Source organism: Nerophis ophidion, linkage group LG25, assembly GCF_033978795.1.
Source record: "Nerophis ophidion isolate RoL-2023_Sa linkage group LG25, RoL_Noph_v1.0, whole genome shotgun sequence".
In the NCBI taxonomy this organism is placed as follows: Eukaryota; Metazoa; Chordata; class Actinopteri; order Syngnathiformes; family Syngnathidae; genus Nerophis; species Nerophis ophidion.
Window position 1 is genome coordinate 13715760 of NC_084635.1, and position 13217 is coordinate 13728976.

A 13217-nucleotide genomic window follows, 5' to 3' on the forward strand; every position below is an offset into this window, starting at 1 on the left:
TGTTGTCACCCCTTTAATAATCTGGTTGGGAAATACAGTGTTGCTACATTAAAGTGCATACCATTGCTAAACAAACAATACATCAAATAAGTAAAATTATTGTTGCCATTTGTACTTTAAATTAAGAATATAATGTTGATTTGACAAAATAGCTGTTGCTAAACGCTGTTGACAAACGACTGAATACAGTGGCAAATTCCAAATAATTAATGATTTGTCTTGAGAGAGAAAAAAATTATATTTCAAAAGACTTAGTTGTAATGTATATTCTCTTGCGAAAAATACAAATAATTATACATTAAAAATCATATATATTCCCTATTACAAACAACCCCCTAAAGGCGGCCATAACTTGATAGTACCCCCCTTGAAAACCAGATGCTGTGGACATTTGATTTTTGTCCATTTATTTTGGTAGCATTACTAAATTCAGGGGGGGGAAACAACCATGTCTATACAACAGGAGCACTGTGGAGTGATTAAGAACCTACTGCCTAAAAGCTAGTCAAAGATCTTTTTTATTACAATGTTCGAGTGTTTTTTAAGAATCTGATGCGACCATATTTGTGAGTTATATTTATATAGCGCTTTTCTCTGGTGACTCAAAGCGCTTTACATAGTGAAACCCAATATCTAAGTTACATTTAAACCAGTGTGGGTGGCACTGGGAGCAGGTGGGTAAAGTGTCTTGCCCAAGGACACAACACCAGTGACTAGGATGGCGGAAGCGGGAATAGAACCTGCAACCCTCAAGTTGCTGGCACAGCCACTCTACCAACCGAGCTATACCGCCCCAAGTCTCTTCCAAGCTTTTCAACTGAACTTGGAGGTTCGTCTGGTGTCATTCCAAGGCTGTATTTGGCCCCCAGGTTGCCAGTCATATAAATATTCCTACTGTCTTAGATTGGGGGTTGAAATAAAAAGGAACATGTTTACATATATAAATATATACCGTATTTTTCAGACTACAAGTCGCAGTTTTTTTCATAGTTTGACTCGGGGTGCGACATATACTCCGGAGCGACTTATGTGTGAAATTATTAACACATTACCGTAAAATATCAAATAATATTATTTATCTCATTCGCGGAAGAGACGAAGAAAATGTCAGCAATTGTCACACACACGTCAACCAATAAGAATTTGGCGGGGGAGGGTCACGGCAGAAGTGCATTGCGGGTCATGGGATGCTATATGCTACATGCTACTGCCATAGCTATTAAGATGGATCATTTCATCGTTGGCGGTAACTTATAAAAACTGAGAAGAGCTGAACAAAAATGGCACCAAAAAGGAAATCATGTACTGCAGATTACAAGCTGGACGTAGTGAAATATGCAGCACAAAACGACAAGAGCAAGCGGTGCATACCTTTGGAGTTGGCAGAGTTGTTTAGAAGCGACATCGAGGAAGAAGATTTCATCGGATTAATCGATTAGGAGTGACAGATTGTTTGGTAAACGTATAGCATGTTCTGTATATGACTCTTACCATAATATGTTACGTTAACATACCAGGCACCTTCTCCGTTGGTTATTTATGAGTAATATAACGTACACTTATTCAGCCTGTTGTTCACTATTCTTTATTTTAAATTGCCTTTCAAATGTCTATTCTTGGTGTTGGATTTCATCAAAAAAAATTCCCCCCAAAATGCGACTTATACTCCAGTGCGACGTATGTATGTTTTATTCCTTCTTTATTATGCATTTTCGGCCGGTGCGACATATACTCCGGAGCAACTTATAATCCGAAAAATACGGTATATATGTTTTTAGTCTTACACTGTGTTTGCAATGAATCTATAGAATATAAAACGTTCACTTTTTTAATTGAACTATAAAAATTAATTAACTTGACAAAAGATAATGTAATTTTAATGAAATGCATTTTTCTAAAATCAGCAAAAAAAAACACATTGTGTTCTGAAAACTCTCTTTTACAGGTCATCCAGTTCGTTTAGAGCATGGGTGTCAAACTCTGGCCCGCCGTGTAATTTAATTTGGCCCTTGAGGCAAAATCAAATTAACATTAGAGCTGGCCCACCGGTATAATAACAATATAACATAGTATAACACCAAATTCACCGCTAATACTCATACTTGCAAATCCTCCCGATTTCCCTGGATGACTCCTGAAGTTCAATGCCCCTCCCAAAAATCTCCCGGGCAACCTTTCTCCCGATTTCCACCCGGACAACAATACTCAGGGCGTGCCTTAAAGGCACTGAATTTGCGTGCCGGCCCAATCACAAAATATCTATGGCTTTCACAGACACACACAAGTGATCGCAATTCATACTTGGTCAGCAGCCATACAGGTCACACTGAGGGTGGCCGTATAAACAACTTGAACACTGTAACAAATATGTGCCACACTGCGAACCCACACCAAATAAGAATGACAAACACATTTCGGCAGAACATCCACACTGTAACACAACAGAACAAATACCCAGAAACCCCTTGCAGCAATAACTCTTACGGGACGCTACAATATACACCCCCGCTACCACCATACCCCACCCCCCCAAACCCCACCCACCTCATTGTTATTTTATTTTCTCATTTATCAGCCTGTGGAAAAAGTTAATGTTGATATTTACCTCAGAAGGCTGCAAGTAGAAAAGAGGCATAACATTTTTCATTCAAATGTTATTTAATATACTATTGATGTTTTTTCGTTTCGTTTTTGAAAGTAGATTTTGCACTATTAAGTTATATAAGCGTTGCTTGTTCCACATTTAGTGTTAAAGCAAATCAGTGTCGCAAACTGAGCCCTAATTAAGTTTTATTCACGCACTTTCTCTTGCTATTTCAAGGCTTGAAGGTTTGATTCATTCATTGTTATTTTTATTTTCAAATGTATTTTTAGCCTGTGGAAAAAAAGTTTATTTTGATCTTTACCTCAGAAGGCTGCAAATAGAAAATAGGGATTTCATTTTTGTTCATATTGTATTTGATATGCCATTGATATATATATGGGCTTCACGGTGGCAGAGGGGTTAGTGCGTCTGCCTCATAATACGAAGGTCCTGCAGTCCTGGGTTCAAATCCAGCCTCGGGATCTTTCTGTGTGGAGTTTGCATGTTCTCCCCGTGAATGCGTGGGTTCCCTCCGGGTACTCCGGCTTCCTCCCACTTCCAAAGACATGCACCTGGGGATAGGTTGATTGGCAACACTAAATTGGCCCTAGTGTGTGAATGTGAGTGTGAATGTTGTCTGTCTATCTTGTGTTGGCCCTGCGATGAGGTGGCGACTTGTCCAGGGTGTACCCTGCCTTCCGCCCGATTGTAGCTGAGATAGGCGCCAGCGCCCCCCCGCGACCCTGAAAGGGAATAAGCGGTAGAAAATGGATGGATGGATGCCATTGATATTTTTGAATTATTATTATTATTTGAAACTCCATTTTGCATGTCACTATGAAGTTATACAAGCCTTGCTTGTTCAATATTCAATGAAAAACCTGTTTGGGTCCCTATCAAAAGGTTAATTTGTTCAACCTTGGCCCGCGATTTTGTTCAGTTTTAAATTTTGGCCCACTCTGTATTTGAGTTTGACACCCCTGGTTTAGAGTAAAGACTTGCTCGTAGGAAGAAAAGAGCAACAGCTGTTTTGTCAAAGCGAAATGAAAACAGAGTTATGGGTTCAAATTTATGGCATGTTTACGTGTCCTGTAAACAGGTTGCTTTGACTCTACAGACAAGAGTGCTGGAGTGTTTAGTTTGACTTTGCTGAGGAGACAGAAAGGGAATGAGCGGCCTCCAAAAGAAGGGGGAAAAAAATGAAGAGAGTGGAAGAATGTGTGATATGATTTAAATGTCCATGTGTGATTGTGTAGTTCATGGGTGAAGAGGAATGGAAGGAATTCCTGGCTCTTCTCAGTGCAGGCGTTAAAGATTTCACAAGTGGGGAAAGCGAGTCACTGGTCGCCACTGCACGGCTGTCATAGCTCTGAGGTGGCAACGACTTTTACACAACATCCACTTTCCATACGTGACTTGTGTTTGAATCCTTATCATGCCTTTCCTTCATGCTTATGTGAAACCTGTTTTCCTGGTGAGCCAATGGACACATGCCATTTGACTGCGTGTGTTTAGTCGTGGAATGGGCGTAGAGGTGTGTGCCTGCATGTCTTCAAAATGGTGTTGAGTGTATTTCTAATGAAACCGTGCATGAAAACCCATGACGACGCAGAAGGAAATTTGCCCAAATTAACCACAAAAATCTAATCCGTCTGTAGACATCAACAGGTGGTGTCTGTGCGTGTAATAAGACGAAAGAACTACACTCAATGGCCACAACACGATACACCCCAGTGCAGTCCAAATGAGGTCCAGTACGATTGACATGACAAAAAGGCTCAGTTTTGAGTATACACAGTAACATATTATTGTGGCTGTTTGCTAGGGGTGTAACGGTACACAAAAATTTCGGTTCGGTACGTACCTCGGTTTAGAGGTCACGGTTCGGTTCATTTTCGGTACAGTAAGAAAACTACAAAATATACGTTTTTTGGGTTATTTATTTACCAAATTTGTAAACAATGGCATAACATACATATACACACAGGGTCCATTGCCAGGGTTAATGTGGTCAACATGTATAAAATAAAAACTAAATAAAATAAGGCTCGTAATGGTTTCTTAACAAAACCTTTCTACATATAAAGTGCTTGTTTTGATTGATTGATTGAGACTTTTATTAGCCTGGCTAACTTGGCAGTAAGAGCATTGTTCTTCCACCATAGAAGTGGGTCAAAATATAGTTTTTAATGCAATATGGACTTAAAAATGGGCTTCACGGTGGTAGAGGGGTCAGTGCGTCTGCCTCACAATACGAAGGTCCTGCAGTCCTGGGTTCAAATCCAGGCTCGGGATCTTTCTGTGTGGAGTTTGCATGTTCTCCCCGTGAATGCGTGGGTTCCCTCCGGGTGCTCCGGCTTCCTCCCACTTCTAAAGACATGCACCTGGGGATAGGTTGATTGGCAACACTAAATTGGCCCTAGTGTGTGAATGTGAGTGTGAATGTTGTCTGTCTATCTGTGTTGGCCCTGCGATGAGGTGGCGACTTGTCCAGGGTGTACTCCGCCTTCCGCCCGATTGTAGCTGAGATAGGCCCCAGCGCCCCCCGCGACCCCAAAAGGGAACAAGCAGTAGAAAATGGATGGATGGATGTAAACAATGGCATAACATACATATACACACAGGGTCCATTGCCAGGGTTAATGTGGTCAACATGTGTAAAATAAAAACTAAATAAAATAAGGCTCGTAATGGTTTCTTAACAAAACCTTTCTACATATAAAGTGCTTGTTATGATTGATTGATTGATTGGGACTTTTATTAGCCTGGCTAACTTGGCAGTAAGAGCATTGTTCTTCCACCATAGAAGTGGGTCAAAATATAGTTTTTAATGCAATATGGACTTAAATCTGCTGCTATAAAAGCATTTGTTATTGCTTTAGCCCTGCCTGACTCGCCGAGGAGAGGCTGCTTAAATGCGGTGGTGACGCTTCAAATGGGTTAGCATGTGTTGTGAGAGTAGCGCATGTGTGCGTGTGGCCCTTTAATATGTGACAGCATTGAGGTGAGTGTGTGGGCCAGCGAGGTGAGGGAGCTTAGCGCGAGTGCGGGAGTGGTTGGTGTTTTGTTGGATTGGCTGTGTGCAAGACCTCAATAAAGCCACGATTTGCAATTAATCGCCGGGCTCTTCATTTACCCTGGAGTCCGGAGCTGTGGAGACCCACTGCCGGGTAGAGTGAAAGGCGTTGCCCCCGAGATTACATCAGCCCTGGAGGAGTGTCTCCCCTGCGCTGCTCGACTACAATCTGGGAGCCGGAAGCAGGAAAGGTGCAACACATGTTTGACGTGTTGTCAGAAGCAGCTGCTGACCAATGTCGGCAAACCTCCGTCCTCCATTGTTGTATCGCGCAGCCAAAGTGTTCCCAAACGGGAGATCTTAACGAGGCAGGAGGGTCTTCCAGCATCGGCTTTTACATGTTGTCCTAGCCCGGTCACTGCTAGCATGTGTACTCGTTCGGTACACCTCCGAACCGAACCGAAACCCCCGTACCGAAACGGTTCAATACAAATACACGTACCATTACACCCTTACTGTTTGCAGATATGTAAATAGAGAATTATCAACTTTGTTAAGGCAGTCTTTTCATCCATTGGATCCCCTAAGATTGTGCAGATGTACTGTACCTACCTTATTACCTGAATCCTGAGTCACAACCAACCAATGTGTACAGTACTTATTTCTCATTCTTTTTTGCACGGATAGAGTAACTCTAATGTCTTGAGTATATGGGCCTGACACAAGCAAACATACAGAGGTAACTCAGTTTCTATTTGTCACAATTTACGAATAATTTGGTTTGCAGTAAAAATGTGCGCCAAAACGTCCCGATTTTCCCAAACCGTCGCCATTATCGTACGCCCAGGTATAACTTTTGTATTGGTAACTCAGTGTCTATATTTTGTTATGTCGAGTATGACTGCAAAACAAGCCACAATGGGGCCAAAGAAAGTTGTGAGTGCCAACACTTCGTAAATGAATAATGTGAATAACACAATTGAAATTAGAAAAAAGAACTTGTAGTAAAATACGAAGGTGAAGTGAATTATATTTATATAGCGCTTTTTCTCTAGGGACTCAAAGCGCTTTACATAGTGAAACCCAATATCTAAGTTACATTTAAACCAGTGTGGGTGGCACTGGGAGCAGGTGGGTAAAGTGTCTTGCCCAAGGACACAACGGCACTGCCTAGGATGGCGGAAGCGGGAATCGAACCTGCAACCCTCAAGTTGCTGACACGGCCGCTCTACCAACCGAGCTATGCCGCCCCGTACAAAATATACGTTTTTTGGTGGCGTCCAGTGGCTGTGCCCTCCTACCTTCCCTCTCCCCTCACTGCCGTCCTCACCAAGTGATACAATTTCACTCATCCATTTATAAATATTTCACATTGCTTTCTGCATATACAACTGTGATTATTAATTTGTTTGTGTTCATATTTTTGAGTGTATGTGACGAATTAATTGTATTCGCAATATTTGTCAAATATTAAGATACTAATATGATATTGAAGCCTTGAGTATTGGCTGATATTGATATTAGTACGATATTACATCAGCACCAATCTTTTATTATTTCGTAGTGTGGAATCTTAGAAAAAGCTTGATCAAGTGTAATTACTCATAGAAAAATATTAAGTAAGAAAAAACACTAACCTTATGACAGATTTAAGCTTTTGAAGTGTGGTGTTATTCTGTTTTTTTTTTTTTTTACGACACTTAGTGACCACAAAAAAATCATTAAATTAAGCGCATGACGCAGTAAGTTGAATGATCATACTTGGTCAACAGCCATACAGGTCACACTGAGGGTGGCCGTATAAACAACTTGAACACTGTAACAAATATGTGCCACACTGCGAACCCACACCAAATAAGAATGACAAACACATTTCGGCAGAACATCCACAATGTAACACAACGGAACAAATACCCAGAACCCCTTGCAGCACTAACTCTTACGGGACGCTACCACCATACCCCACCCCCCCAAAGTATCTGGATACTTTCTAATAAGATTCTGCCTTGGAGACTTTTGATCTAAAAGTAATATGTAACTATAGTTATTTGATACTAGTTGATATTGACAAATTTGCAGTTTTACACTTTAATATTGTTCAATTAAGGACATTTATAACTTATGTCTAGATTGTGTGCTATTGTGCGCTTAGCTGTTGTGTATATGCTAGCTCCTGGTAGCCTATAGCCTACCATGTTTACCTTTTGTAGATGACTTCACTAAAATACAAGAAAAGATCAAACGTTTGTGCTTATTCGGACATTTAGGTGTTAATTAGCTGTTGAGCTTTGCACAAGTAAACACACTGCAGGACTGCTTGTATCGGGGCTCATATCAGCAATTTCAGATGTAAACTGATATTGTCCGATACTTGTTTGTTTTTTGTTTTATTTGCTGTCATCGGACATGTATCAATATCGGCTTCGGACACCCCTATTAAATTGCTTATTTTGTCTTATTTTTTGGCGCCGATCCCTAACGAAAGCTGTAGAAGTGATGTGAATTATATTTATATGGCGCTTTTCTCAAGTGACTCAAAGCGCTTTACATAGTGACACCCAATGTCTAAGTTACATTTAAACCAGTGTGGGTGGCACTGGGAGCAGGTGGTTAAAGTGTCTTGCCCAAGGACACAACGGCAGTAACTAGGATGGCACAAGCGGGTATCGAACCTGCAACCCTCAAGTTGCTGACACGGCCACTCTACCAACCGAGCTATGCCGGAAGCAAGCAAACGCAACACAAAAATACACCACAGCCACCCCGAGCTGCTATTCACCTTTTAAAAGAATAAACAACCGTCACCAGAAAATCCCCAAGTCAGGGAGAATACCAAGGCCTACCTGACTGAGGTAATGGTAATCTTCAGGCTTCATGAGGTGAAAAGCTGTCCTCTCTTCTTCACTTGCTCCTGCCAGCAGGTAGTAAAACACGTGGTAGTTTCTAGAAGACAAGTAAGACACGCATCATTCATGGATAAGTCAGACTTAGACTTAAATATTGTATAAGGAATCTCGCTCTACTATAAACAACAGCAAAAATCCTGTGGAAATGTTTAATAAGAACCTGAAACCAAGAACGTACAAAAAAAACTACATTTTCATGCAACACTGTTGTTTTTGTATGCTGCATTTTGTCCTCAAGAGTGCTGGGCTGCACTTCGGCATACCTGACACTTAACGTCTGGTTCTCTTGACAGGAGTCTCTGCCTGGTTACTGATGCACTAACTCATGCAGAATCCCTCACTATGGATGTATTTGTACTCAATGCTATTGTTCCTCCAGCCAGTTATCAATGATAACTATCATGGTTATGAGTTCAATTATATTGACAACACCTCGGCTTGATGACTCCCAGACCTGTCAAATAAAGAGTAAATGAGGTTATACTTGTATAACCATCCTATTTGGGTCCCATATCAACCTTAAAAAAGTCAGTGACTTCACTAAAAAGTGGGTGACATTGTTATCACCAGGAAAGATGAGATCACCTACCTAGGTTCCATTCTAGAGGCTAATCTTTCCTGTGATAAAATGGCCACCAAGGTAATCAAAAAGGTCAACCAAAGAACGAGATTCCTCTACAGAATCTCCTCTCTGGTCAACAAAAGCACCTTGAAGATTCTAGCGGGAACTCTCATTCAACCCTTTTTCGATTACGCTTGCACTTCCAGGTACCCCAGCACCTCCAAAACCCTCAAATCTAGACTCCAAACATCCCAGAACAAGCTAGTCCGGTTACTTATAGACCTCCACCCCAGATCACACCTCACTCCAACCCACTTCTGGAAAGTGGGCTGGCTCAGGGTGGAGGACAGAGTAAAACAACTTGCAATGAGCCTAGTCTATAAAATCCGCTACACCTCCCTGATACCGAAGTACATGTCAAACTACTTCCTTAACGTAAATGACCGCCATAACCACAACACCAGGGGGAGCTCCACAAACCAAATTAAACCCAGATTCCGATCTAACAAAGGTCTTAACTCATTGTCTTTCTATGCCACATCAACGTGGAAGGCACTCCCAACAGGTATAAACGTAAGTGCATCTCTATATTCCTTCAAAACCGCTCTAAAACAACACCACCAGGCAACTTCAAACCTTTACTAATACCCTCCTCCATTCACATCCCATCTCCCCGGATTATAAAGAACCTAATGTAAATAATCAAATGTACTTCTAATGTATATACTTGTTCTTATGCTATCTGAACTCACTATGTTTCAATGTCCATTTCTCTGTTGATGCAATTGTTGACAACTGAAGTACTGATATCAACCAAAGCTCCTCATCCCACCCCCCGGATTGTAAATAATGTCAATAATTCAATGTATATACTATGATGATTAACTTGTGTGATGACTGTATTATGCTGGTAGTATATATTTGTACCATAAATTGATTAACTTGGACCCCGACTTAAACAAGTTGAAAAACTTATTCGGGTGTTACCATTTAGTGGTCAATTGTACGGCATATGTACTGAACTGTGCAATCTACTAATAAAAGTATCAAGCGCTTTGATATTATTTCCACATTCACCCATGCACACACACATTCACACACTGATGGCGGGAGCTGCCATGCAAGGCCCTAACCACAACCCATCAAGAGCAAGGGGGAATTGTCTTGCTCAAAGACACAATGGACATGACTAGGTTGGTAGAAGCTGGGAATCGAACCAGGAAGCCCCAGGTTGCTGGCATGGCCACTCTACCAACCGCGCCACAAGCTCATTTAAATACAACCTTTTTGACAAAGACAAAAAGATCCCAAAAAGCAAGACATCGGGTCACCGCCCAAAGAAATTCTGGGAAATTTGAGAAACAAAGTAACTGACATCTATCTATCATTCTGCAAAAGGTCAAAAAACCTTTTCTAAAGTTTTGGGACTCGTGCAAATCATGAGGCGACATCAGCAACAAATGAAAAAACATGGAACAGTGGAAAACATTCAAAGGAGAGTCAGGCCAACAAAAAACACGAAAATAACTCATCCAGGAGGTCCCAAAGAAATCAACAACAAAATCTTAAGAAGTAAATTTTAGTGTCAACCATACAAAATAAATGAAAAGAAAAATGGCATGCATGGAAGAGTTCTAAGGCGATTATCACTGGTGAGCAAAAAGGCAAAAATAATATGTGCTGTAGGCTCCTCTCACATATGCCAAAAAAATAAAAATCTTAATGATAACAAAGACGTTTTGGAAAATGTGGGCTGTTGAACTGTTTGAAAGGCATGCGTCTCCTTAAATCTGGCGTACAAGTCACACATCATTTGAGAAAAAGAACATCATACCAACAACGGGTGACGGTCTGGGGCTGCTTTAGTGCTTCAAAAACCATCAATTCTACTTGCTACCAAAACATACTGAAGGACAATATGCAACCATCAGTTCCTACCACTGAATGTCTTACAAAAAAAACAAAGGTCTTACAGAATTCTAATCAAAGTCTAGAATTGAATCCAAAGAGATGCTAAGGCATGACTTTAAAAAGAAGTTAATTCTCCGAAACTTTCGAGTATAGCTGAAATATAACACTTCTGCAAAGAAGAGTGGGCCATAATCCCTCCACAGTGGTGTGAAAGACTTATTATACAACAAATGTGGCCACCAATCGGTATCTGCAGATTTTTGTGAAAAAGTCTGTGATCGGCCATTACATACACGATGTGGTTCCGCTCCCCTAAGCAAATAACAATCATTAGCTAATAATAATCACCTCCATGACGGAAGATAAAGTACATTTCTTAGTACCTCATATATTATTATGAACGAGCATTACCACTGGAGGACGAGGCTAAACATCTTACACACCGAGAAGAATGCAGAAGCAGGTATGTTAATAGCTAAGCTAACCTCGCTTGAAACAACACAAATAAATAAGTTCTGGTAAAATTCAAGAAGTGACGCTAAAAACCCGTTACAGCAGAAAGTAAGCAGTTATTAACCGTTATTAAGTAGATTAATAACATTCGGTCGAGAGACAACTGTTGCATTGTTGCAGTCAGTATACAACAAGTAAGAGGAGGGTGCATCGATCTATTAATTGGTGGTGTCGATACCAAGGGTAGTATCAGTGATCAGATCGATGTTGTTGTTTTTGTCAAGCTTAGGGAATTATTCCTTCACAAAGGAGGACTTTGAGGGCAAAGCCCAAAGGTTTTAAACGAGTAGCACAGGGGTCGGCAACCTTTACCACTTAAAGAGCCATTTTAACCCGTTTCCCAAAGTAAAGAAAACAATGGGAGCCACATAACTCTTTTGAAATTTATAATGAAATAATACTAATAATTTTTTTTTTGTGCTTTGTGCTATATATAAACCAGGGGTCGTAATACGAAAATGTAATGTTAGTGCGGCTCGCGAGTTTTATATGAATGCCGCTTGACAGCGTCACACCTGCCGACCGTCCCAATTTTCCAGGGAGACTCCCGAATTACAGAGTAATTATTCTCTCGACTGTACGCTGGTGTTCACCCAATGAACAATAATAAGGGCGTACAATAATGTCACTGCCGCCCTCTACAGCTTGTACAAATAGCTTGCCAGCCCAAAGAATTGTCTGACGAGGCTATTGCAGACGCACGTAAGAGACGGCAAGGCATCCTTATTCAACAGCAATACAGGTTACACTGAGGGTGGCCGTTTAAAAAACTTTAGCACTCTTACTAATATGCGCCACACTGTGAACCCACACCGAACAAGAATGACAAACACATTTCGGGAGAACATCCGCACTATAACACAACATAAAAAATACCCAGAATCCCATGTATCCTGACTCTTCCGGGCTCTATTATACACCTACCCCCACGTGTGTCGGTTGAGGTGGGCGGGGTTGTTAAAGTTGGTTATATCACAACCCTCATTGTGACCTGTATGGTTGTTGAACAAGTATGCCTTGCAGTTGCGTATGCGTTCAGATAGAGGTTGCATCCAAAATGTGACCGGACCGTCGGCACCCAGATAGCATTGTGAAAATCTTGACGCGATGACATGTTAAAGGGTGTTAGAGGCATTGTCATCACAGCATGCAGTCAAAGTTGATGTCTGGGTAAAAATCGAAAAATGTTTAGCTCGGGAGAAATTAAAATTGGAAATCTACCGGACTTTTCCGGGCGGTCGGCAAGTATGCGGCTGAGCCACATCAGAGTGGTCAAAGAGCCGCATGCGGCTCCGGAGCCGCGGGTTGCCGACCCCTGGAGTAGCAGATACTGTAGTAGTTTTTTGCTTAGGATCAGTTATAGTGTTCTTTCGACTTGGTTTTGATCAAACAATTGTATGTAATACAACAATATAAAGGACTAGTTTGTCCATACAGCCATCCATTTTCTACGGCTTGTCCCTTTTGGGGTCGCTGCATTCGCGCGGTAGCCGGGGTACACCCTGGACAAGTTGCCACCTCATCGGAGGGGACTTGTTTGTGTCGTTGATATTATTAAACTGTCAATATTATGTACCATAAATACATTTTAAAATGTATGGTTCATACATGTAAGCGGTATCGGCCGATCTCACTCATGAATGATCGAATTAGCATCATATAACCTAAATTAGAACATCCCGAAAGTATACCAGTTATAAGGTTTTTACTTTTCCACATATAGGG

At 41.2% G+C, this 13217-nt stretch overlaps 1 protein-coding gene across 1 annotated transcript in view; it reads right to left on the reverse strand.

Annotated features, from left to right (window-relative positions):
* The window catches only part of myo9aa (myosin IXAa), a 328362-nt gene that overhangs the window by 164309 nt on the left and 150836 nt on the right, over positions 1 to 13217 (reverse strand). The window contains exon 5 of the mRNA XM_061887012.1: positions 8444 to 8543. Coding sequence (XP_061742996.1) covers positions 8444 to 8543 — 100 coding nt within the window. The remainder of the gene's footprint in view (positions 1 to 8443; positions 8544 to 13217) is intronic.